Genomic DNA, 26,133 nt, shown 5'->3' with positions numbered 1-26,133 from the left:
TCCAATAAAGGCTGATAATATGCTGTGTATCATAGCTGGCACATTCATATGCTCGTGCGTAGGCTGAGCTTCACTCTTTCCTCCTTTACCTACTATAACATTGTGGATACCCATCACAGTGATTGGCAAGTACAGAGGTGCAGAGGATGATCCTTGGTTGAGATTTGCATAGAAACTTCTATTTGAGTACAGGTACTCTTTAAATCAATAATGGCTTCCTTAAGGATACTTGTTCAAGTAACAGCCTCTACCATTATCTAGAAGACTGATGCAGGCAAACTTCTCTTCTCACTTCCAAGGAGCATTGACCCTTGTACATAAGGGTCAAGGTTCTACTCGGCCTACTCATTTAGGCTTTAACTAGGCTGCTTAAGTGTAAAGGTAAGTTCATCTGCATCTGAGATGTATGACAGAGGGTAGAAGTTAAATAGTTATGTAGCATTAGATGTAAAATGTTCACCTGCAAAGTTAGTGGTTGTAAACTTACATATACCCAGTAAAGTGACAGGCCTCAGGTGATACACAAATTCTCCTGCGTAGGTTGTACCGGTTTATCTGCAGTCTTCTTTACATTCGTTCAAAGCGCTGAATATACAGCTTGTCTGAGAGTTTTCGAAAAAAGGGGGCAGTGAGCTGAGGTTACACACTGCAGAGCTAAGTGAGGAGAATTCTAAGAGCTGATTGGAGGGAAGGGATACACCCCCTTCACTCAGCCCACATAACCAAAGCTGAGGCTCTTAATCACAGACTGTGCTCCCCCTGTCTCCATCTTTCTCTTGTCAGCAAAACTTGTCAGAAGTGATTCATGCTGATAGACGAGGAATGAAGCAGCAGACAAAAGTGACACATAGGGGTTGATTTACTAAAACTGGAGAGTGCAAAATCTGGTGCAGCTGTGCATTGTAGCCAATCAGCTTGACAAAAAAAACTGGAATCTGATTGTTTTCTATGCAGAGCTGCACCAGATTTTGCATACTCCAGTTTTAGTAAATCAACACCTTTGTGCTCTTAATTGAGACAAGTACACGGTTAGAGGGGTATGCTTTGTTGATATTTCATGTCTGAGGTATACAACCACTTTAACCGGTTGCCGACCGCCGCACGACTATATACTGCGGCGGTCAGCCCCGGCCAGGCAGAGTGATGTATCGGTACGTCACTCGCCTGTCACTGACTTGCGAGCCTATCGCGGGCGGGCGCGCGCCCGCCGCGGCTCGTTCACAGACAAGTCAGTGCGTGTGACCGGCGGACTCGATGTCCGCCAGTCACACTGCGATCGCTCCTGTGAAGGGAGAAAGACAGAGCAGCTTGTGTAAACAAGCTGCCTGTCAGTTCTCCCTGTGTAAAAGTGAAGATCTGTCCGTTCTACTATGTAGAACGGTTGATCTTTGCTTTTACACCAATAGGAATGTCCCTACACAGTTAGAATCACGCCCCTAGGACACACTTAACCCCTCCCTGTCCAATAAAGTTAACCCCTTCCCTGCCAGTGTCATTTTTGCAGTAACAGTGCATATGTATAGCACTGATTACTGCAGTAATGTCACTGGTACCCCCAAAAGTGTCAAAAATGTCAGTCAAGGGTCCGATCTGTCCGCCGCAATGTCGCAGTACCGAAAAAAAAATCGCAGATCGCCGCCATTACGCGTTAAAAAAAAAAACACCAAAAATGACAAAAATCTTTCCCTTTGTTAGTAAACGCGATAACTTTTGCGCAAACCAATCAAAATACGCTTTTTGCGATTTTTTTTTTTTTTTACCAAACATAGGTAGCATAAAACAAATTGGCCGAAAAATGTTAAAAGATTTTGATTTTTACTTTTTTTTTTGGGGAATTTCATATAAAAAAATGTGAAAAATATTGTTATTTTTGCAAAATTTACGCTATTTTTTTGTTTATAGCGCGTGATCAAAAAATCGCACAGGTGATCAAATACCACCAAAAGAAAGCTCTGTTTGTGGGAAAAAAAGGACGTCAAATTCGTTTAGGTACAGCGTCGCACGACCGCGCAATTGTCCGTTAAAGTCACGCAGTAAAAAATCGCAAAAAAAACCCTGGTCCTTTAGCAGCCAAATCCTCCGGGGCTTAAGTGGTTAAATAAAACGTTCATTTTTGAAAGTGGAGAAACATGGCTGTCAGGTACTTTGGCAAAGAGACCCCTGCAGAGTATTTATTGAAAAAAATGTTGCCTCTAAACTGACTCTTAGTTACTGTCTTTAACCATCACATATCTATGTGCTGCTGGTCTGTTGAGGGTGCCTTTAGAGCAGTGATGGCGAACCTTGGCACGTGTAGTTGAGCATCATGGGAAATGTAGTTCCAAAACATCTGGCGGGCCAAGGTTCGCCATCATTGCTTTAGGGTATCCACTCCATATTGCTCTGCTAGTGCTACTCTACCACCCCTTTACTGAATGTCCTTGCATCTGCGCACTTCTTTTCGAAACACCCATGCATTTCTCCCCTTAAAATCTCTGTACTTTAAGGGCCCTTTCACACCGAACGCAGTGGGATGCATTTTGAACTACACTCCAACTGCATAAACAGCCCAATATCAAGGTAATCCTGTGGGCATAGTTCACATCATTGCAGTGCAGTACAGCTCCGTTAAAAAAAAAAAAACAGAACATGCTGCATTTTTTCACACTGCAAATGCAGGGAACGTGCTGCAAACGCACCGCACCATTCCATGCCCCTTTATGCCAAGAAACCCAAGCCCAAATACATATAGTCAAATGCACTGTTGACGCAGTGCAATTACATGCAAAACACGTTTAAACGCATGTAAACATTCAGTCAAAAAGGACCCATTCACACCAGAAACTGCACATAATCGCATTGTTTACCGCATGTTTACTTGCATTTGAAGCACGCTTGGTGTGCGCTTGAATGTGGTTTGCATGTGTTTTGTGCTGCGTTTAGCCCGGAGTTTGCAGTGCATTTTTCTATACCTTTTTGGGCTTAGCTTTCTTGACTTAAAGGGGCGTGGTGTGGGAGCAGTGCGTTTGTAGCTGGCCATACACTGACCAAAATATGGCCAGTTTAGCAGGAACTGGTCGAATTTCAATTTATGTCTGTGGCCGTCCCCTCTCGATAGAAGTTGAACATTGATCAACCTTTGTCGAAGGGACATGTTGGAAGATTTTTCCTCCATCAGAAGCAGGCTGCAGCCAAGAGCACATAAATAATTATCATACGCAGTTTTCATATAGATGTATTTGATCACTGTACAGTTACATAAATGCCTAAAATAATGCAGGCTTATCAAACATACCTCCACTGTACTATTTGTTTCTCCTCTTTTTTCCTTTCCTGGTCTGTAACATTAGACAGTAGGCAATGCCTGGGTGCAAATGTGATAGAAATAGCAATATTTTCCAGCTCATCATAAATGTTTTCTCTTCTCCAGGCCTATGAACGTTCAGAGAGTGAGGAAGTCGCATTTATTATCCAACTTGTAAGAAAGTTACTGATGATTATTGCCCGACCTGCAAGATTGCTTGAGTGTCTGGTAAGCATGTTCAAATTTTTATACAAATTTTTTAACATGCAACTTCTTCATTAGTAATATTTTCATGTTGTAAAACGAAATATTGCCTATGTAAATAAATTGCTCTAAAAAAAAAAATCTGGATCAGTTGTCTTAGTAGGGCATCACAGAGATCCTGGTTTTTGTAGTACTCATAGTTATGTAATTTTTACTAATCTCAGAAAAGTATGATATACAGTGCCTTGCAAAAGTATTTTTTACCCATTTTGTTACATTACACCCTTAAGTTCAATGTTTTGGTAATCTAAATTTTATGTGATGGATCAGAACACAATATAGTCTAAGTTGGTGAAGTGAAATGAGAAAAATATATACATAAAACTATTTTTTAGAAATCGAAAACAGAAAATTGGCATGTGCGTATGTATTCACCCCCTTTGTTATGATGCCCATAAAAAGCTCTGGTGCAACCAATTACCTTCAGAAGTCACATAATTAGTGGAATGATGTCCACCTGTGTACAATCGAAGTGTCACATGATCTGTCATTATCTATACACACCTTTTTTGAAAGGCCCCAAAGGCTGCAACACTTAAGCAAGAGGCACCACTAACCAAACACTGCCATGAAGACCAAGGAACTCTCCAAACAAGTAAGGGACAATGTTGTTAAGAAGTACAAGTCAGGGTTAGGTTATAAAAAAAAAATATCAAAATCTTTGATGATCCCCAGGAGCACCATCAAATCTATCATAAACAAATGGAAAGAACATGGCACAACAGCAAACCTGCCAAGAGACGGCCGCCCACCAAAACTCACAGACCAAACAAGGAGGGCATTAATCAGAGAGGCAGCATAGAGACCTAAGGTAACCCTGGATTAGATGCAGAGTTCCACAGCAGAGACTGGAGTATCTGTACATAGGACGACAATAAGCCGTACGCTCCATAGAGTTGGGCTTTATGGCAGAGTGGCCAGAAGAAAGCCATTACTTTCTGTAAAAAACAAAATGGCACGTTTTGAGTTTGCGAAAAGGCATGTGGGAGACTCCCAAAATGTATGGAGGAAGGTGCTCTGGTCTGATGAGACTAAAATTTAAACTTTTCGGCCATCAAAGAAAACTCTGTCTAGCGCAAACCCAACACATCACATCACCCAAAGAGCACCATCCCCACAGGGAAACTGGTCAGAGTTGAGGGAAAGATGGCTGGTGCTAAATACAGGGATATTCTTGAGCAAAGCCTGTACCACTCTGTGCGTGATTTGAGGGTAGGATGGAGGTTCACCTTCCAGCAGGACAATGACCCCAAACACACTGCTAAAGCAGCACTTGAGTGGTTTAAGGGGAAACATGTAAATGTGTTGGAATGGCGTAGTCAAAGCCCAGACCTCAATCCAATAGAAAATCTGTGGTCAGACTTAAAGATTGCTGTTCACAAGCGCAAACCATCCAACTTGAAGGAGCTGGAGCAGTTTTACAAGGAGGAATGGGCAAAAATCCCAGTGTTAAGATGTGGAAAGCTCATAGAGACTTATCCAAAGCGACTTGGAGCTGTGATTGCCGCAAAAGGTGGCTCTTCAAAGTTTCGTCTTTAGGGGGGTGAGTAGTTATGCACATTGACCTTTTCTGGTATTTTGTCCTATTTGTTGTTTGCTTCACAATAAAAGAAAAAAAAATCAGTTGTGAGCATGTTCTGTAAATTAAATGATGCAAATCCTCAAACAATCCATGTTAATTCCAGGCTGTGAGGCAACAAAATACGAAAAATGCCAAGGGGGTTGAATACTTTTGCAAGGCACTGTATTTATTGTGTTGTAGAGTAAAACTGTTGCTGAAATGTTATTCTGCTATGTTACTTTGTTCAGTGGGTTTTTGCTGTCTTTCTGCACAGGAGTTTGACCCAGAACAGTTCTATCATCTTTTAGAAGCTGCCGAAGGTCAAGCTAAGGAGGGTCATGGAATAAAAAACGATATTCCACGCTATATTATTAATCAGTTGGGTCTTACAAAGGATCCATTAGAAGGTATATTTAGTAAATGTATTGTAGTATTATAACATTGTGTTTTATACATAGTTGGCCTGGGAAACGGTTAACGGGGACCCGGAAGTGAATTCATACACGGAACAAGATGGGGAGAAGAGCAGACGAGTGTCAGCTCTCCTCCCTGCCTCTGCCTGGCAGTATTTGCTATGCTGGTCCTGATGCTGCAGATGGGCCAGCAGGGCCCGGGATACAAAGCGCGTGGGGTTCCCCTTAAAATCCATACCAGACCTGAAGGGCCTGGTATTGATTGGGGGGGGGGCCATACAGTTTTTTTTTTTTTTAATCTTTTAATGCCAGCATTCTTTTGTTCACATTCAGCTGTTGGTGTGGAAAACCCGCTGACAGCTGATGAGTCATCGGTTAAGGACATCGGTGACCACCCGCTCCCAAACCATAATTCGCATCCAAGTCGCACCCAACTAAAGTAGCATCAAAGTTGCAACAAATGTGAATGGAGCCTCACTGATGCAACTTTGATTCTACTTTGAAGCTACTTCAGTGCCATAGAGTGTAAAGTCACATCATAGTCACAATACAAGAACAGAACTACCTTCCTATTAGCCAAAAAAAAAGCCACATCAAAAACACATTGCAAAACGTGCCAGAAAAATCAACTGCAACCTTCATAGATATGAATTTAGCCTTAACATGTTAGTTTTACCAGATGGATGTTCAGGTCTCTTCTGGTGTCCTTTTCAGGTGGAAGGTGCTTCAGTCTACTCGGGGTCTTCAATACAGTTTTGTTACATGAGCCTGTTGATGTTTTCTGTGTTGCCCACTCCTCAGTTGCATTGCTTTGGCACATGCAATGGTCTAATATGATTTTTTTACTTGCCTGTAAAATCCTTTTCTTGGAGTATATCACAAGACAGAGGTTTCTACCCTCTGCTCCTTATTACTCACCATGTTCACTATTCTAAACTTTTGGCTCTGTATTTGTCTGTCTGTAAAATAAATTCGATAAAAACTCTGTCATGCTTCTGTCTGCAGAGATTGTTCAACTTGACCACTATGACTCTGAATCAACAATACAGTTGGAACATGAAGACTATCAAGAAGTAAGTGTAATCTTCATGAACTTTAGCATTGTAATATTGAGGAATAGAAATAAAATAACCCTGCCCTCAACCACGAGTGAATACATATTTTGAGCTTTTTACAAGGCCAAGCTTAAGTAATATAATTGATAAAGATTTCCAAGGGAATAATCATTCTTGTTGCCTTTTTCAGTTATTTAAATGATCTGTTAACCACTAGAAAAAAAGAAAATGAGACTGTAGCTCTTATGGGCAACACAAACTGCCAGAACGACTTTTTTGTCCTTCCAGTACCTCTGTGTAATGCTTTCTTCTCTTCCTACTTCTTGTAAGTGTTGTCCTTGCTTTCTGCCTTTCAGACTTGCATTTCGAGCACTCCTAACAAACGGAAACCAGCAGAGTGTGATTTTGAAAACATCAAGTTGATCAGCAATGGAGCCTATGGGTATGCGATTCAGAATTGCAGTTGCAAAGACCTTTTTAATACATTTATGCTATCCATGGAGTAAATATTTTAGTGATTGCGACCAAAATATGCATCTGATTGTCTGTTTGATGTTTGTTACTGGAATGATAGACCTATCTAGTGTTGACTTGACTCTGGGCATTTGGAAATTGATCCAAAAATACTCAAGATCAGTCATTTGTATCCCTGCTGAAATGTATAGAGTGGATCGTTTTTACACCATAGATATGAAAATTGTTGCCTGTTCAGGCTAAAATACGCAAGATCACATAACAATCGTGGGTATTTTACCATGTGTAATAATTAAAAACTGCCAGAGCTATTGGATTGTGACATAAAGGAGATCTCACTCCTGGATCTTCAGGTGAAGGATTGTTTAACTGGGTGTATAAGATCACTTTGTTTTTATCTATAGGCCAGGGGCAGTTTTAGGCTGAATTCACACTGACTTGCAATAAAATGCAGAGAAAATGGATGTACATTTCCATTCGTTTTAACGCACGTTGACTTGTGTTAATGCGCGTTTTGGCGTGCATTGAGATACGTTTTTTAATGCACTGCGACATCACATCCTGTGGGTTAGAGAGGACGTTTTTCTGAGGATTTTTGGAGCGTTTTTTGGTAAACTGGATGTTCATTGTGATTGCACTGGCAATACTAAGGTGTATGAGAAGATTGGGGCAAACCAGAAGACACAATTGGGTACATCCATTGCTGTTAGAAAGTGAAAGTAAAAGGGCAAGACAAAATAAAAATAAGACAAACTAAATCATAAAGCATATTTTTTTTTCCTCTTTACTTTTTCACACGTCGACCTGCATTGCGTTAAAATGCATACATGTTACATTTTAACGCAGTGCAACACAAATCCATACAGCATTGTAGCGTGAACAGGACACATTAAAAACAATTAGGTCTCCTTACATTGACCTTTTTTTTTTTTTTTTTGCTGCGCTAAAATGCAGTTTGCAGCACTAGTGTGAATTAGCCCTTAAATCTTACACTCAAGGGACCCTGGCTTTATCTAAATTCCTATTTTTCCCATCAATCCATTACTTTCCATGTTTATCATCTAACTGCTAGCTTTCTTGGGTGCTCTTTCACGTTCGTCATGAACAATTAGTGAAAAACTTCAATTTTAAGACAATGTAATGAAATGTTAATTTTCTGATTTTAAAGGTCAGAGTACAGATATAATTGATGGTTCTCTTGTTTGAAGAATAACCTTTTCTTTTAGTGCAGTGTACCTGGTCAGACACAAGGAGACTAGGCAACGCTTTGCCATGAAGAAGATCAACAAACAGAATTTGATACTGCGAAACCAGATCCAGCAAGTTTTCGTTGAGAGAGACATTCTTACCTTTGCCGAAAATCCCTTTGTAGTCAGCATGTTCTGTTCATTTGAAACCCGACGTCATCTCTGTATGGTGATGGAATATGTAGAGGGTTAGTATTGAAATTCTGTCCTTTGTCACTTATTTTGCCTTACTCCTTCATAATGACCCAGATTTGAATAAATTAGATAGTAGACTACCTGAGACTTGTATTATCTTGTGACATTCCTTTAAGGCTCGGTTTCCACTAGTGCGACTTGACACATGTCAAGTCGCACAGCAAGTCAAAAGCCATTGATTTTAATTCAGCCCGTTTCCACTGCCACGACTTCAGTTGCGGCGACTTTAAAAGTAGTTTGTGCACTACTTTTGAGCCGACTTCAGTGCGACTTCCCTCTATAATGAGGGACAAGTCGCACTGAATGCCGCAAGCAACTTTCACTACGAAGTCGCGCTAGAAGTAGCACGACTTCGTAGCCGTGGCAGTGGAAACTGAGCCTTATAATGCATATGAATAAAGAAAAATAGATATACAAATGTACATCTGCGCAAAATCAAGTTTGACCCCATTTTCAAAAACAATACCATGTTCTCTATTACACATTGCTCTGTCACACTCCCAAATGTGTACAGGTTATGGCTCAGAAGAGGTAGAGGCAAGATGAGCATAAGCTGTTTGTAGCATAAAGGTGTCCATTTAATAAGCCAGGATACCTTTTGTCCACACAACACTTTGATAGTTCACGACTGCTGCAGAAAAAGATTCAGCCTGTTTTAAGTGGCTGAATAACCATCCTGACCATGCCACAATAAGCAGCAGTAAAACGCTTTTGCGATGTGAGGGGAAAGCTTTTCATAGAATAGCAGGAATACTTTAGAAGGGTGCACACGGGCATCCATGGCAGGGAAACCTACATTCTGACAAAAAAGATATTCGTCCCAGACAAATGAGTTGGAGTTACAGTAAAATGAAAAATGTATACCCCATAATATTTTTATTATAAAACTGTTATTATAGTTTATGAGAAGCTAAATCTGTTTTTTTTTTTTTTACACATTGTAAACACATTTGTATTGACCTCTAAACTCCAATTGCTTTCTGTTCTTCAGGCTGGGTTCACACTGGGGTGGCTTCAAAGTCACCCGACTCTGAAGCCGCCCCGTGCAGCACGACTTCAGCGGTACTTGAGTTGCTCCAATTTAGAACGGTTCCAATGCACTGAATGGAGCGCGACTTGTCAGGCGGCTAAGTCGCCTGACAAGTTGCCCCAGTGTGAACCGGGACAAAGGTTTCAGGATCTGTTTAGTCACACTAACGCCATATCCTTTAGCTTCAAAGAAGATCTGTAAGGCTCCATTCACATCTGCACGGTCCGGAATCGGGATTCTGCCTGTGATTCCAGAATTGCAAAAAACGCAGGACACATTTGCAATGCCATTACTTCTTAAGACACCCCAATTGTGCCATGATTTTGCAGAAATTTTTGTGCTGCAATCGTCATCCAAAAGAAGCTCCTGCTCCTTTTTGAGCAACAAGCTTCACGAATTGGGATTTTGCCGCAATTGTATTGCAATTTATCACACCTAAATTGCGGCACGATTTGGGTGCCATTAACCCCCCTGGCGGTAATTCCGAGTGTGGCTCGAGGTTAATTTTCAGTACCAAAAGTGGTAAGCCCGAGCCACACTCAGGATTACCCTGTAGTGAAACTTACCTTGTCTCTACGATCCCCCCGTGTCACCACTACCTATCAGATTCTGCAACGGGAGGTGACGTTTGGAGGAGAAAACTTACTGCGCATGCGTTCCAATAGCTTTCCTAATGTGACAAAACACAAAGCAGCAGCAGATATGTTCTTAAACCCATTGCATTTCACACTGATTTTAGCAATAAACTCACTTTATACTGCAACCAAGTGAAATAGTCTATTTCACTATATAATCAGTTTGTCGCTGAGCAGTGCGGGGTGTACCTAGATGGATGTCGCCACCTTCTACCTGCAGTTTTCTCACTATATTTACTATATTACAATAATAATAGAAATGTAATACTCTTATTCAGTCTATAAGGTCAGTTTACTGGTAAAATAAATCTAAAATTCAAGACTTGTGTGGGAGTAAGAAGATGTCCGCAGCTGCTTCGTGCTCTCTCACATTAGGAAAGCTATTGGAACGTATAGCGGCCATGTTGAAACGCATGGCACTTCTATGCTGATGTTGCCTTATGTACCTCATAACTGAGTTTCATGTTTTATATTCTCTGTTTAAATAAAGAATTTGAAAAAAAAGAAACGCATGGCACATGCGCAGTAAGTCTTTCTTTCCGAGCGTCACTTCCGGTTGCAGAATATGATAGGTAGCGGCATTCTGATAGAACACTGGCATCTGTCTTCCAGGTTCCCTTCCCTGCGAGCGCCACAACGCAAGGGGCGGAACTGGGTGGGAAATTAAAAAAAAAAAAAAAGTACACAAAACATAACCTGATACATTGTAATCTGTTAGGATTATATTACTTTATCAAACCATTTCACCTCAGTTTTGTCCCTATTGCTTTGTCCAGTGCCCTGCCTGCACTGTTACTGTTTTATCCCTTTTTTATTTTTATTAATAATTTTTTAATTTTATTATTCATTTTTATTCACTTTTACGGTTTTATTCCTAAGAGTTACGGGCCTCAGAGATTGTGGTACTTGATAATTTACACATCAATATATCTGCTAAATGTCACATGCATAGTTACTGGTATATTACTGTGAAGTCTGTTTGCCTTACAATGTAATGCCATCTGTTACCTGTCTCCGTTATCCCTAATACATAATATAATACATATGTGTACAAAAACAAAACTCTTTTCATGCAGACTTTTCCCTATAACATTCTTCTGTTGAAGTATAATAGTTGTGTATATCATAGTAAGAAGCCACTTGCGTCACAGCAGTTTTTTTATTTGCATAACATTATAATCATATTTGTCACAGCAAGGTTAAGTTTGCATAACACAGAATACTGGCTCGCCCAGAGAGCAGCTGCACAAAGCAGGTGATATAGATGTAGCAGATTGACACCTAGCAATAACTCTTGATCTTGCTGTTTTTTGGTATCACACCTATGACATTTATCAACATTATGCAGGAATCAGCAGTAAAGTTTTATTTATTTATTTTTTCATAAAAAATATGTTATACTTACCTGCTCTATTTATTGGTATTGCACAGGGTGGCCCCAAACCCCCTCTTCTGGGGTACCCCACTGGCAAACTTGGCTCCTTCTCTTCGGTGTCTGCCCTCATAGCAAGCCGCTTGCTATGTGGGCAGACATGCGGACTCCTGAGCCAGGCTTTGTGCATCCATAGACACACATGGCGTCGTTAGGCCCTGCTCCCTCCTCACAGCATTTAACCACTTACCGCCCGCCCACCGTCAAATGGCGGCGGAGCAGTGCGGCTTTCGTTCTGGGACGACGTCATATGACGGCACCCCGCTGTTGGCTCACAAGCAAGTGACAGGCGAGTGATGTACCCATACGTCACTTTGCCTGGCCGGGGTTGACCGCCGCAGTATATGTACTTGCGGCGGTCGGCAACCGGTTAAATACCACCAAAAGAAAGCTCTATTTGTGGGGAAAAAATTATTAAAATTTCATATGCGTACAGTGTAGTATGACCGCGCGGTTCAAAGTGTGACAGCGCTGAAAGCTGAAAAATTAGCCTGGGCAGGAAGGGGGTGAAAGGGCACTGTATTGAAGAGGTTAATTGGCAGGAGCCAATGGTTGTGCCCTGTGAGAATAGGAACACAGATCAGGGCTACTGCAGACAGGCACAGCGTTGGACCAAGATAGGACTCGGGTAAGTTTATAGGGAGGTGCGGGGGTGATACAAATACTGGGAAATTTTTTTACCTTCATGCAGGTAATACATTAGGGAAGAAAAAAGGTCTTGCCTTTACAACAACTTTCATCTTCTCTCAATAAGGCTTTTCACTGAGACTTCATGTCTCAAAACCTTTTGACCCATTATACAATGGCACTGCAAAACTGAACACTGCTTGGAATTTCTGTGCTGCAGAGACAGTTTGAAACGTTCTGGGTTTCTGACAGGATCACTAGGTATTCTGTACTTTAAAGAGATGAAACATGGGAAACAGTGCAAAGGTTACATCATATTTTGTTTTGCCAAGATGTATGCTTTAACCTCCCTGGCGGTATGATTCTGTCAGGAATTCTGTTCCAAAAGCGGTACAATTCTATTCATGGAAATTTGGCGTTATGTATTATAGGCCTAAAATTCTTAGTAATTACTGACTTAAACCTGACCAAAACACGTCTCTAGTAGACATCCCAGATGTGATAAATTTGAAACACAAACAAGTGAATTATAATCGAATCAATAATATTATTTTATTATTTAATATATATAATAAAATTATATTATTGATTAGATTATAATTCATGCGTTATATATTATATATATATATATATATATATATATGTGTGTATATATATATATATATATGTGTGTGTGATATATATATATATATATAACGCATGAATTATAATCGAATCAATAATATAATTTTATATATATATATATATATATATATATGTGTGTGTGTATGTATGTATGTGTGTATATATATATATATATATATATATATATATATATATATAATGTGTTATGTGTTTTGTGCAACGTTTTTTTTTTTTTTTTAATTTCCCTCCCTAGTTCCGCTCCCATGCAGCATTGCTGCTGCAGGGAACGGAACTAGGAAGTCCTCCTACCGACAGACGAGCGGCGGAGATCTCACTGGCGGTCACAGCAATGAGAGCTCATCGCTGGATCGCCAGGATAAGGTAAGAGAAGCTCCGCTGCGCTGTCTGCACGCTCTGCCCATTGACCCCGAGCGTGACTCGGGGATACCGCTAATAGCAGAAAATTCCTACCCCGAGTCACGCTCGGGTTTACCGCTAAGGCGGTTAAAGTATATCTAAAGCCACAACCTTTTCTTTAAGTTTTGGATTGAATGACATGGTTTTAGAACCTTTGTCGGCTTTTTACTGCGGTCTGTGCCATCTTTAGGAATATTCATCCCTTATAGTGGAAGTAAACCCTCCTATCGTTTTCAGCCAAGGAAGCTGCCATCTTGGCCTGTTTGATTTTCAGCTGCCATGATGCTGCACATGTGATCAGTTAATACACCAGCCATTAAATGGTTTGACAGTTTGGTTGTGAGCACAATGTGACTGTTTCATTCCCAGCAAATGCTGGAAATGTAACTGTTTTTTTGAAACTGTTAAATTGATGGGTTCCGCCTGGGGAAAAAAAATTAAGTCAGCAGCTACAAATGCTGTAGCTGCTGACTTTTAATATATGGACACTTACCTGTCCATGGAGCCCGCAATTTTGGCTCCCCAGCTGACAATTTTCGGATCGGCTGTCAGGTGCTGCCGCCATGCCGGTTTCCTACTGCACATGCGAGGAGCGTGCTGCACTTTTTGATTGGCCTGGTGGCGGGAGAAGGAGTGGGTGGAGAACTTCTGAGAGACAGCACCATCTCCCTGAAGTGGGTAAGGGTACATGTTTAAAACAGGTACCCACTCCCCCCTGAAAGGTGCCAAATGTGTCACCGGAGGCGGGGGAGGAAGCAGATCAGCAGAAGTTCCACTTTTGGGTGGAACTCCGCTTTAAGGAAAATCCAAAATTTGGAGTTTGTATCTGAACATTAATAGTAGGCAAATCTTCAAATGGTGGCACACTCATTTTGGGGCAGCTGTCGAAGAGTTTTTTTGTTTTGTTTTTTTCCACTTGTTTGATATTTATTCTGGCTTCCTGTTATTTCTACAGGAGAGGAAGTAAAAGGGAATTTCCATAATGGCACAGGGAAAAAAACATGACTGGAATTTTAAAGTGGAAATAAACTATTTTTTTTTTTTAAACCATCCACCAGGAGTAGTTAGACATAAAGTGCTAGTATGCACAGCATGTTAAACACATTATGGCATACTTACCTGTCAAACAATGCCCTGCACCGCTGCGCTGTCAGTGCTTCTGCTGGTCATGGGCGCTTCCATCTTCTCTCATTCTTAATTCTGGGGTTGGTCTGTTCAGCTGTTTAAATGGCCAGGCCACGATGATGTCACTCCCACACTTGTACACAGGAGTGACATCATCATAGCACAGAGTGTTTCCCTAAATGTACACTGAGCTGCGCTTGCAAAGCCCGGTGTACAATTAACACTGACAGTCATGGAGAAGCAGTTATCACAGATGAAATCAATAGGGTTTCTTCGGTCAAAAAAACTACCCGTCAGCCTTTTTTCATTTTTTAGGTTTAATTCTGCTTTTTTTTTTTTTTTACTCTATCCAAATCTAAAAAGGTTTTGGCTATACCTACACTAAGATCCACTATGTTGGAAAAAACATGTCTTTTCAAGATTTGTAATACAGAAAGATAGTTGCAATTACTTCATGTCCACCAAAAGAACACAACACATTGATTTTTCACTTTTGCTCATATAAGAGAGTTTTTAAGTTGTTCCCTAATATCCAGCCATTATCAGAGCAGTGCACAAGGTCTGATTTAGCAGTTTGCAGGCTAAAGCTTTTTTAAACTTGAACTTGGAGGTAAGTATAATGTGCATTGTTATTGTCAATATGTACCAATTCAGGAATCACATGCCAGCCACATTACCGAAGTCCACTCTAACAAAAAAAATAAAAAATGTTTAATTTTATCTCTGTCAGTAAATAAATAGTATACCTCAAAAAAGCTGATTTAGCCCCCGTTCACATAGAAGCGACGCTACTTCGCACCGCGACCTCCGAAGTCTATGGCGGTCGCCTCCTGGTCGCCCCAAAGAAGCTCCGGACCCTTTTTCTAAGTCGGAGCGACTTGTGTCGCTCCTATTAGAACGGGTCCGCAGCTTCCCTATGGGAGGCGACCTACGGCGACCTGTGAGGCGACCAGGTCGCCTCACAGGTCGCCTTAGTGTGAACGGGGACTTAAAAAAAAAAAAAAAAGAAAATATCACCCTTATTACGTAAACATTTTATTTGTGTTTGGTAATTTTATCAGATAGTATGGTCATACTGTCATTGTGGTTCTCTTCTAGGTGGGGATTGTGCCACTCTTTTGAAGAACATGGGGCCCCTTCCAGTAGATATGAGCAGAATGTATTTTGCAGAGACGGTCCTGGCACTGGAATATCTACACAGTTATGGGATTGTTCATAGAGACCTCAAACCTGACAAGTTAGTAATTTTGTTTAAAATGTGTTTGTAACCTAATCAAACAGGACATGATTGGAATATTTCTGTTGTAGTCTAGAATTTTAAAATGAATGCAATACAGCAGCATGTAGGGTAAAATCTTATACAGCAAACTATCTATGCAGATGGTCTTGTGTTTAATGTTGGAAAGTAATCATGTTCCACTATTCCAGCTGACAGTGAACCATATTTTTTTTTCAGTAGCTCCTGCCAATCGGTATGTGCACCTAATGTTGTGTGTTCTATTTTTCTCTATTTGTGCAGTTTGCTTATCACATCTCTTGGGCACATAAAGCTTACGGACTTTGGCCTGTCCAAAATTGGACTAATGAACATGACTACAAATCTATATGAAGGACATATTGAGAAGGATACACGGGAGTTCCTTGACAAACAGGTTGGTACAATCTAAAGCAATAGGCAAAATATTCACCCACACTAGTTTGACGGCAACTCTAAAAATAACCTGCTAAAAAAATGTCTTTGTTTCTGAGATTGACAGGGCTGCCAATATGCAAACTAGCTCGGCACCTTTAACCAACAACTAGGCAGTTTTGTAATCCTTGCCCACACTGTGTAAGATAACTGCAAATTGATGTAAATTATACAAAATGTGTTCGCTTTGACACAATAAAGAGGGGTAGAGATTATACTCAGCAGCTAATTGTTTTTAATTATTCCAGATGTTATCACTGTTAGTCATGGTACCCCCTCAAAAGAAAATGCACTTGCCCACTCTCTGTAAGATTACTGCAAATTAGTGTAAATTATATTAAATGTGTGCATTGTGACACAGGGAAGAGGAGTGGAGATTGCTTTTTAATTATTCCAAATGTTATCACTGTTAGTCATAGTACCCCTCATAAATAATGGTTCATTTTTGGCAAAAAATTTTCTTTATGAAATAGCACTTAAGTTAAAGTATGTGGCTGGTTTAGAGGAAAATGGTGCTTAGTGGACTTTATTTTACCAACATCCAGACCCTCATTTGCACCTTGAGCATGACAGGAGTGAGAATTCCAAGCGTATCCAGTTTGTTGTCTGCCCTTGCCATTGGGTGCCTCTGTAAAGTGGTGTGTTCCCTAGGTGGCCTGACAGAGCTACTCTGTGTGTATGTGTGTTGCTAATAGTGGTTTGGAGGCAACCACACTCTTCTGCTGTAGAATTGTGGTGAAATCAGACTTTCACTAGCACTACTCAAACTGAAATGTAGGGATAGACCTAAGTCCGACGAGAAGACTTCAGGAGAAAAGTATGTACTGTATAGGGTTTTTTTTAAAAAATAAGGATATCCAAGGATTTCAGGGTGGGGCAGAAGACGAAGGTTTAAAAATCCTGGAGTTCTGCTTTAAAATGCATGAGGCCTGCATGTCTACTTTTAATAAGTTTGTAATGTATTGTTTAAACTTTGAGCATCCTTTGATATACAGTAACCTTAATATACCCAGCAAAGTAACTGGCCTCAGGTGATACACAGAGATGAAAAAAATCCTCCAACATAAGTTGTACCTCTCTCTCTTCTCTGCATTCGTGCAAAGTTTGAAAAGCTTTTCTGAGAGTTCCGGAAAAAAGGGGTGGAGGGCTGTCATTACACTCTTCAGAGCTCATAGAGGAGAACTCTGACAGCTCATTGGAGGTAAGGGACACACCCCCTTTACATAGGAACAGAGCCGAGGCAGCCAATCAGCTAGAACTCCCTCCCCTGTCACCATTTTTCTCCCGATGTCAGGAAAACTTGTCAGAATTGATTCATGCTGATAGCAGAGGAATGAAGCAGCAGACAGAAATGACACTTGGTGCTCTTTAAGTACACACCATAGAGGGGATATGCTTTGTTCATATTTCATGTCTAAAGTTTACAACCACTTTGTTACCTTTGATGGCATAGCATACCGGTATTCGAAACAGAACAATGTTTACTTTTTAGGCTGTATGTTTAAATTGTTAGATAACAACTTGTGGTTTTTTTTTTTTTTTTGACTTTTCAATATATCCTGTAGGTATGCGGAACCCCTGAATACATAGCACCTGAAGTAATCTTGCGGCAGGGTTATGGCAAGCCTGTGGACTGGTGGGCAATGGGTATCATTCTCTATGAGTTTCTGGTGGGCTGTGTGCCATTTTTTGGTGACACTCCAGAGGAGTTGTTTGGACAAGTGATCAGTGGTAAGTTTGATTTATATTTCTGCTTGTAATGTAAATGGAAGACCTATGGCTTTTTCTGTACACATATTCAAACAAACTTCATTCTAATATTTTAAAGAAGATACCAATTTTTCTCTTGATAATGGTAATGGAAAAACAGTGCAGTTATATTGCTGTAGTGCTATTTAGATGGCTGATTTAAACATGCATACTTTTAAACTCTTACAAAGAGTAAATTATTCTCCACTCCAAACACCTCTTCAGACTATAGACCTACCTTTTTAAAATGCTACTACACTTATCTCTGGCCTTAAGGGCATCACAACTGTTTTATAAAGAGTATACTTCCCACTCTTTCCACATGATCACTGCCTCTCAGCACCCGATAGTAATCACCAAACTGCCCTCATAGTTTGCATTTTTCTTGAAGTTGTAACTGAAACTCTTTGGAGCAAACTTACAACTTGCCTTGAGAAATATTGTTAAAATACTAAAATGTATAGGGATTTTTATTTTTTACAGGTACTTATTTAGCACCATCAATTTACGTAGTGCTTTACATATAAGTTATACATTCATACCAGTCTCTGCTCTCAAGGAGCTTACAATCTAAGGTCCCTAACTCTTGGATAGTATCACCATATCACAGTGAGCATACAAGTCTTTAGGCCCTCTGAGAGGGCTGTATACCAAATACTTCTAGAACTGACAATACATCAATTGCAAAGTAGAAGACAAAGTAGAAGAGGGAGAATGAGAGACAGAGTTCCTGGTCAAGCAGGTTAAAGGACTATATCAAAGGTAAAGATTGTTCAGGGAGGCTGACATAGTCTGTTCAGATCCTCTCAAACTGTTGATATTGATCTCTAATGATGCTGGCTAATTTCCCATGTGCCATAATCTAGAACATGTTAGATTTGATGAGATACCAATGAGGTTTTCCAAACCTTCAATATGTTTGCTGCTAGAAACATAAAGAGAATTAGGATCTGAGAGTGTCTAGGGGTATCCCATACCAGCTAAGAAGTGCCCATTTAGGATGTCTTGGGATTTATATTCCAGTAACTTTCCATATTTGGGCACAAAGCCATGCCCATTTTGGGCATTCCCACCTTATATGATGAATTATCCTCTGATGTTTGCAGCTAGAGATTATGCTTTAAAGTAGTACTATGGGCAAAACTTTTCTTCACTTTGAATAGAACAAGGGAAGGCTACAACCCCTGTCAGATTTTCTTCGCCATCTGTGTCCCATTGTGGGGATTTCCCTTAATTTTCTGTCCCATAGCCAAACGGGAAGTGAGAGGAAATCACTGTAATCAAGGGAATTCTTTATCACCCCAGGTCAACAAAGCTAGTGTCCCCATTGGAAGATTCCCCCTCCATTACTTTTCTGAGGACAACCCAAAATTTGGGATTTCCTTTTACTTTCAATGATAAACAGGACAAATAGGGTATTTCTCCCTAACGGGGGCACAGACAGAAAAAAAAAAAAACTGGCAATTGTTCTAATCCATCCTAAACGAAAAAAAAAAAACAAGTTAATATTGTCTGTCTGTATTTCTTAATGAGTCTCCTGTCAGCTGATATGCAGAGAACTTTTTAGCTGAAATGTTGGCCTGTGCAACCCAACTTAGCATCTAGCTTTATCTTCCATTTACTTGTATACTTAATATGCTACAAAGTTTATTGGAGATCAAGATCTAAGAAGCACTGCTTCAGGTACTGAGCATTTAGAGAGCAAATCATATCTGCTCCATTGCCATCAATTTACAATATTGTAAATGCATTAAAGGTGTACTGACAGTAGTTCTTTGATGGCCCTTTTTTTTTTTTTTTTGGAATGGGTGACTAACAAAAATGAAATGGGGCCTTGTTTCATCCCAGGAAAATATTTTCTACCAAAAGGAAAGAATAGAATTTTGATACACGCGTTGTATCTGACTGCATATCTGAATCATTGCAGTAAGGGAGTTGACGTCTTCTGCATGTTACCACTTCTGCAGTCACATGTGCCCTCCTCTAGATTGTTACTATTGGCTGTTTTTATTTTGTCATGGTATAGGAGATTTGGACAGTTAAATGGCTATCTTAGATGTAATCAGAGAATCTCTTGGTGGACTCCAGGGGTGAAATTTTTCATAGGGTACACCATGGAATCTCGAGATTTAAATTGTTCTAACAACCAAAGAGACTGTCAACTGGAGGGTGGCAATTTTGGAAGGTTTTAGCAGAAATAGTCTTCTCTAGAGAGATGGTTTTTGAACCATAGGGAACTTCTCATGGTTTGCAAAGGCTGTTCTTAACAAAACATTTTGCTAAAATGTAGGTCCATAAAGATGTTTCTCTAGCGCTCATCGACAGACGTAGTCCTCGGTGATACACCACCTTCGGGTTATGTTACCTCCGCAGGAGCAGGACTAGACAGGAAATTAAAAAGCTCTGGCCACACCCTAGGGGCAGTCCCAGAGGGTATATCCTCTCTCTCTCTGCCTCAACAAATCAGTTATTTTCTGTCTAGTTAGGAGTAAGGACCTAGACACCTTGCTGGGATCTTAGGTCCTGGCAAGAATTTTTTCTTAAAGGATTTTTTTAGACAGCTTTTTCTCCAGTGTTCCTGTGAGATCTTCAAGCAAGAAAGCTGAACTGGGCGACGGGCTGGATGTTGAGATCCGGTGGTCACCCCAGTTCAGCCTACGAGCGCGTGCAGGCCATAGCTCCGCGCTGGGTCGGCCGCGACAAAGTCCCGTTAAAAGGACTGAACCCGCGAGTTAAACGTCTCGCTGAAACGCCAAAGACCATGAGTCACGGCGTTCGTATCGGTCGACAGCCCTCCCGCCCCGGTGGAGAGGGGTACTGTCAGGAGTTGGTGCCCGCCTGGTTCCGGTATGGTGAGTAGTATGTTCCCCCTTTCCCCCTGACGGGTTTTGTGGTGAACGCGGGCCCCTCTCTGTATGGTAAGAAAGAGTCCTTTCTGTCCTATAACATGTCACAGATCCTCCTACTTTGAGTGTGATTTTTTGTGTACAAAAAGCCAGGAGGCTTGGTTTGGGAGCTAACAATCTATTGTATACATGTTTAAAAGATGTAATCTGTGGCATTCTGGGAATCTTATGGGTTTAGTATAAGCTACCTACCAGTCAGAAGCCACGGACATGTAGACTGCCTTCCAAATCAGATCTCCAGTTATTAGCAGGCCTCCCGAACGGCCATGCGGTCCGCCAGGGGCCGATACCGCCAACCACGCCATATCCCTAGGCAGAGACAGTGTTGTGTGCCCTGCAGCACACCGCCATTCAGCAGGCCGCCGCCATTTTTTCTTGCAGGATCGCACGAGCCGCCATTTTGGCGTAGCCTCGTGTCTCCAGCATGGGGGCGGCCATGTTTGAGGTGATCCTACACCTCGTGGAGCTTGGGGGAGGCGCCGGAAGGCGTGCAGAGGGGCGGAGCCGCCTCCTTTCTTCCTGGGCAGCCAGCCAAAAGACTTCCTGTTTGTCAAGACAGCGCTGTAAGCTGTTGCAGTTTAACTCTGAGCATCAAGTGGTGAGCCTGGGGGTCTATCTCTCTCTCTCTCGATCGATAGGGATCCCTAAGCAGGTAACACTAAGGGGCTTTTTTGTGGCGCCGGGGGTCAGAAAAAAAAAAAAAAAAAAAAGTTTTTTTTCTTTACTTTTGAATTATATTATCCAGGAAGTAACTGGAGTTATTATGGACCCTGCCACACATATTCCCCCACCTGTTTCCCTCGAGGGGGCCTCGGGACCCGCCGGTGCACAGAGTATAGAGTCATTTACAGCAATTTTGGAGTCTATGGTGGCTCGGGTGGAGGCGGCCTGTCAGGGACGGGGGTCAAGGAAGCGACCCCCGCCTACCCCTATACCATCTGACACCTCTGACTCAGATTCAGAGATGGTCACGGCAGTTGCAGGTTCCTCTGCAAGGGCTGTTATCCCAGGTAAAGCCCCCTCAGACAGTGAGGAGGACGCTTCTTCTCTTGCTATAATTCAGGAAGAAGCATTGGTGGACGCACTAGTTGTGGCAGTGCAAGAAACCTTAAAACTTGAGGCTTTACCGGCAGAGGCAACTGAAACAGAGAGGCCTTTTGGGACTAATAAGCCCATCAAGACGGCGAAGGCTTTTCCTGTACCTAGATGTTTTGGTAATCAGATTAAAGGAGAATGGGAGCATTCTAAACGTACCTTTACTATTTCCAAGCGTATTGCTAGACGCTATCCGTTTGAGGAATCCATCATTAAGAAATGGACGGTACCACCAGTCGTGGATCCGCCTATTTCCAGGCTGAATAAAGCCACGGTTATTCCAGTGGAGGACACTTCGTCCTTTAAGGATCCGGTGGATCGAAAGATAGAAGCAGAGTCCCGCACTATCTTTTCTCTGATAGGGTCAGCATTTAGACCAGTAATCGTTATTGGTCTAGTTTCCCAGACACTTACGGAATGGGCGAAAATGGTACGCCAAAATCTTAGGGGAAAAGATATTCCCCAGGAGACATCTGATTTGATGGAACAGATCATACAAGGGCTACGGTTTATCTGTGACGCAGCCTTGGACACTACTCCCTTATTAGGGCATGCATCTAAGTTAGCAGTGATCCTCAGACGTGTGCTGTGGTTAAAATGCTGGTCAGCTGACCTAGGTTCCAAAAAGACCTTGACCAATCTCCCCTTTCAGGGGAATCGTCTATTTGGAGCCAACCTAGGTGAAATCATTAAGGATGCCACTGGGGGCAAGAGCACTTTTTTGCCACAGGCTGCAAAAGCTAAGGGACCTCGCAACAAGCGAGGACCTTTCTTTACCGCCCATAAAGGGCGCCCGGCTGGTACTAGCGGGAAAGGCAAGACTCCTCCAGGAGGGTTCAAGAAGGGGACCAACCCAGCCAAACCCGAAGCAAAGGAGTACACAGCCTGAAGGTGCGCCCCCACCCGGTTTCAGGGTGGGGGGACGTTTTCACCGGTATTCAGGACATTAGATCGAGCATCAACCACTACTACCGGTGCGATTCTTCCCTTCCAACATTTAAGTACCACAGGAAGCGGTAGTTACCGTTCCCTGAAAAGATCTTTTCCTTTACCTTTTCCTAAGATTAGTCCCGATACCTCACAGGAATCGGATCTGGTTGACCAGATAGGCCAAGTAGCCTCTAGTCGGGTGACTTCGGTCCCTGAGGTTCAACCAGAAAAGATCACCTTTCCTGATAACTATCAGGTATTTGATAAATGTGTGGGAACAGAAAACGACCAGACTTTCTCGGATGGTCGGGGCCAGATAGCTCTAGGGACGCCTGGTTCAGATCCAATCAGCGCCAGTGGTCCTAGAAATTCTAGGCTGGCCTCCTCAAGCCGGCCTGGCCGACTTGGACATGTTAGTCGCAGACGTTCCGTGGGAACTTCGTCTCAGGGAGTGTCTGTGGTCTCAAGGACCAATTTACCTTCGTGCTTTACAGTCGCTGGTTTTAATGGCCTGGCCATTGAGACCCAAGTACTGAAGGACAGAGGTTTGTCTACTTCAGTCATTCCTACCCTTATTAAAGCAAGGAAAGCGACTTCCAGCAAAGTCTATTATCACACATGGAAGACTTATATTGCGTGGTGCGAATCTTTAGGATTTCCTCCACGTACCTATTCGGTGACTCGAATATTGGCTTTTTTGCAACAAGGGCATCCAGGGGGTGCGGCACCTGGCTCCTCCAGTCCGCGCGCCCTTACCGCCCTGGGATCTTAATTTGGTTTTGTCGGTTCTACAGAAACCTCCTTTTGAAAACATCAGGGAGATTCCCTTGCTTACTCTATCCCAGAAGGTGGCCTTCTTGGTGGCTATTACTTCTGCTCGCAGGGTGTCAGAACTGGCTGCATTATCATGCCAGTCACCATACCTAGTGATTCATAGGGATAAGGTAGTACTTCATCCTAAGCCATCTTTTCTTCCCAAGGTGGTTTCAGATTTTCATCTGAATGAAGATATTGTACTACCTTCCTTGTGTCCTCAGCCCAAGCATCATCGGGAACATGCGTTGCATTCCTTAGATGTGGTTCGGGCAATCAGGGTATACCTGAAATCTACGGAATCATTCCGTAAGACGGATTCACTTTTTGTGATCACGGATGGCCCCAGAATGGGTTTGCCTGCATCTGCCGCGACCATTGCCAAATGGATTAGACAAACGGTGGTACAGGCTTAATCTATTAAGGGTCAGAGTCCTCCGTTCCCTGTTAGGGCGCACTCCACTCGAGCGCTCAGTACTTCCTGGGCCTTTCGCCATCAGGCGTCAGTGGTCCAGGTATGTAAGGCGGCCACCTGGTCGTCGGTACATACCTTTACAAAATTTTGTTTTCTCCTTTTTTGTTGAGTCTCATCATAAAGGATGAGCATTGTAAACTTCTAGTTGGCACCGGTTGGGCCTTCTAGATTGGGATTTGATTTCCATTTTCCCACCCCTCAGTTGTGATACTGCTCTGGGACGTCCCGAAGGTGGTGTATCACCGAGGACTACGTCTGTCGATGAGCGCTAGAGAAAAATGGATTTTTGTAAAATCTTACCGTAAAATCCTTTTCTCTTAGCTCATCGACAGACGTAGTCCCCGCCCCTCTGGTTTGGAGTTGGGTTGGGTTAAATTCTCTAAGCACTGCTTTTTCACATAACTGATTTGTTGAGGCAGAGAGAGAGAGGATATACCCTCTGGGACTGCCCCTAGGGTGTGGCCAGAGCTTTTTAATTTCCTGTCTAGTCCTGCTCCTGCGGAGGTAACATAACCCGAAGGTGGTGTATCACCGAGGACTACGTCTGTCGATGAGCTAAGAGAAAAGGATTTTACGGTAAGATTTTACAAAAATCCATTTTTTGCAGACCATGCAATGGGCAGCACAAAAAGCCTTTTTCTTGTTCTCCCTGTACCATGAATGATTAGCTAGGCCTCTTCTATTACTTCGGTACATCTGAAGTTTCAAAAATGTGTTGTGATTAGAAGATAAAAAAACTCCCTAAGGCCCCTTTCACACATGCGGACCGTTCAGATCGGCCTGTCAGTTTTTCAGGCGGATCTGGACGGATGCCCCATGCATCTCTATGGAGCAGCGGATGTCAGCGGAGACATGTCCGCTGACACCCGCTGCCATCCGATCCTGTCCGTCAAATCCGGACAGATGGAAACCCTATTTTCCATCCGTCCAGCGAATCGGATGAGAACGGACAGGTGATCCGTTCTCATCTGATTCCCCCATAGAGAACAGCAGGGATCTGACACCTCCATCTCCGCACACAGAGCGGAGACAGAGCTGTCATCCGCCTGCTCACCGGGGATCGGCAGATCGATCCCCCTGCTGAGCATAACTGAGTCGGCCGACGGAGGGTGTGAAAGGGGCCTGTGTGACATAGTCACAACAGATATTTTTCAGATGATCATTTAAAGATGGGTAATGTCCCTAATAGACATGTTTGCTCTTTAGGATTCTACCATTTAAACATATTTTTACTTAAGTGGCATATTACAGATGCTTTGCATGGCATGTTAATTCTTTGTATAACTATTGTTCCCATGCAGATTTGTTTGGCTTTATCTTATAACAAATGTTATTACTTGAAATAAGAGCACAGCCTTTCTCTTTGGGGTTGATGCATTTTTATTTAGTGTTTTTTTTTTAAGCACTTTTTTTGGCTATCTGACTGAAAAACAATCTGGTTCAATCTGGTTTTCCTAGAGCTTTTATTATGTTATTATTTGAAATCTTGACATTGTTCAGATTGTTAATTGGAAGTAGTTTAGCAACACATTAGAAATTTGCTTAGAATGTGTAATTAAAAGTAAGATGGCATCTTTGTTTTGTTTTTGTTTTTTCCAGATGACATTGTTTGGCCAGGAGGGGAAGAGGCTCTTCCAGCTGACACTCAGGACCTCATCACACGGCTGTTACGACAGAATCCATTGGAGCGCCTAGGGACAGGTAACAAGTAGCTGTGAATTTAATCTAGCTGTATGTATTGATGTCGCTGTTCATATTTGTGCAGACAACCTGTCATTTACAGGGTTGCAAACTGTCCATAAAATCATTAACAGTTTGTAAAAATCTGTAGTTTTTACAACTGTCTGTGCATGTCCATGAGAGCAGTAAACTGTCCATAAATATGCTGACTTCTGTTACTGACAGTATGGATTCGGGGTGAAACTATACAGCTTACCAGCATGACTAGGAGGGAGAATCTGATGGGGTAACTAAAGCTACAGCTGACTACTGACCCAATAGGCTCTACTCCACCTTTGACTGAATATTGGAGATGGGTGCAAGAAGGAGCCAAGCTGGGGGGGTCGGGAGGTGCAAAGCTGGGCAGGAGAGAC

General features: G+C 42.1%; 1 protein-coding gene across 10 annotated transcripts in view; it reads left to right on the top strand.

Moving 5' to 3' along the window:
• MAST3 (microtubule associated serine/threonine kinase 3) overlaps positions 1-26,133 on the top strand; it is a 365,799-nt gene that overhangs the window by 292,045 nt on the left and 47,621 nt on the right. For all 10 annotated transcript variants that reach the window (XM_082260641.1, XM_082260640.1, XM_082260635.1 and 7 more), the window contains 9 exons: positions 3,410-3,511; positions 5,383-5,515; positions 6,527-6,594; positions 6,933-7,018; positions 8,277-8,485; positions 15,481-15,619; positions 15,902-16,034; positions 17,638-17,803; positions 25,640-25,741. In XM_082260641.1, the coding sequence (XP_082116767.1) occupies positions 3,410-3,511; positions 5,383-5,515; positions 6,527-6,594; positions 6,933-7,018; positions 8,277-8,485; positions 15,481-15,619; positions 15,902-16,034; positions 17,638-17,803; positions 25,640-25,741 (1,138 nt within the window). The remainder of the gene's footprint in view (positions 1-3,409; positions 3,512-5,382; positions 5,516-6,526; positions 6,595-6,932; positions 7,019-8,276; positions 8,486-15,480; positions 15,620-15,901; positions 16,035-17,637; positions 17,804-25,639; positions 25,742-26,133) is intronic.

This window comes from Pelophylax lessonae, assembly GCF_965119305.1.
Source record: "Pelophylax lessonae genome assembly, chromosome: 1".
In the NCBI taxonomy this organism is placed as follows: Eukaryota; Metazoa; Chordata; class Amphibia; order Anura; family Ranidae; genus Pelophylax; species Pelophylax lessonae.
Note: the sequence above shows the minus strand (reverse complement) of the source record. Positions and strands in the feature narration are given on the sequence as shown.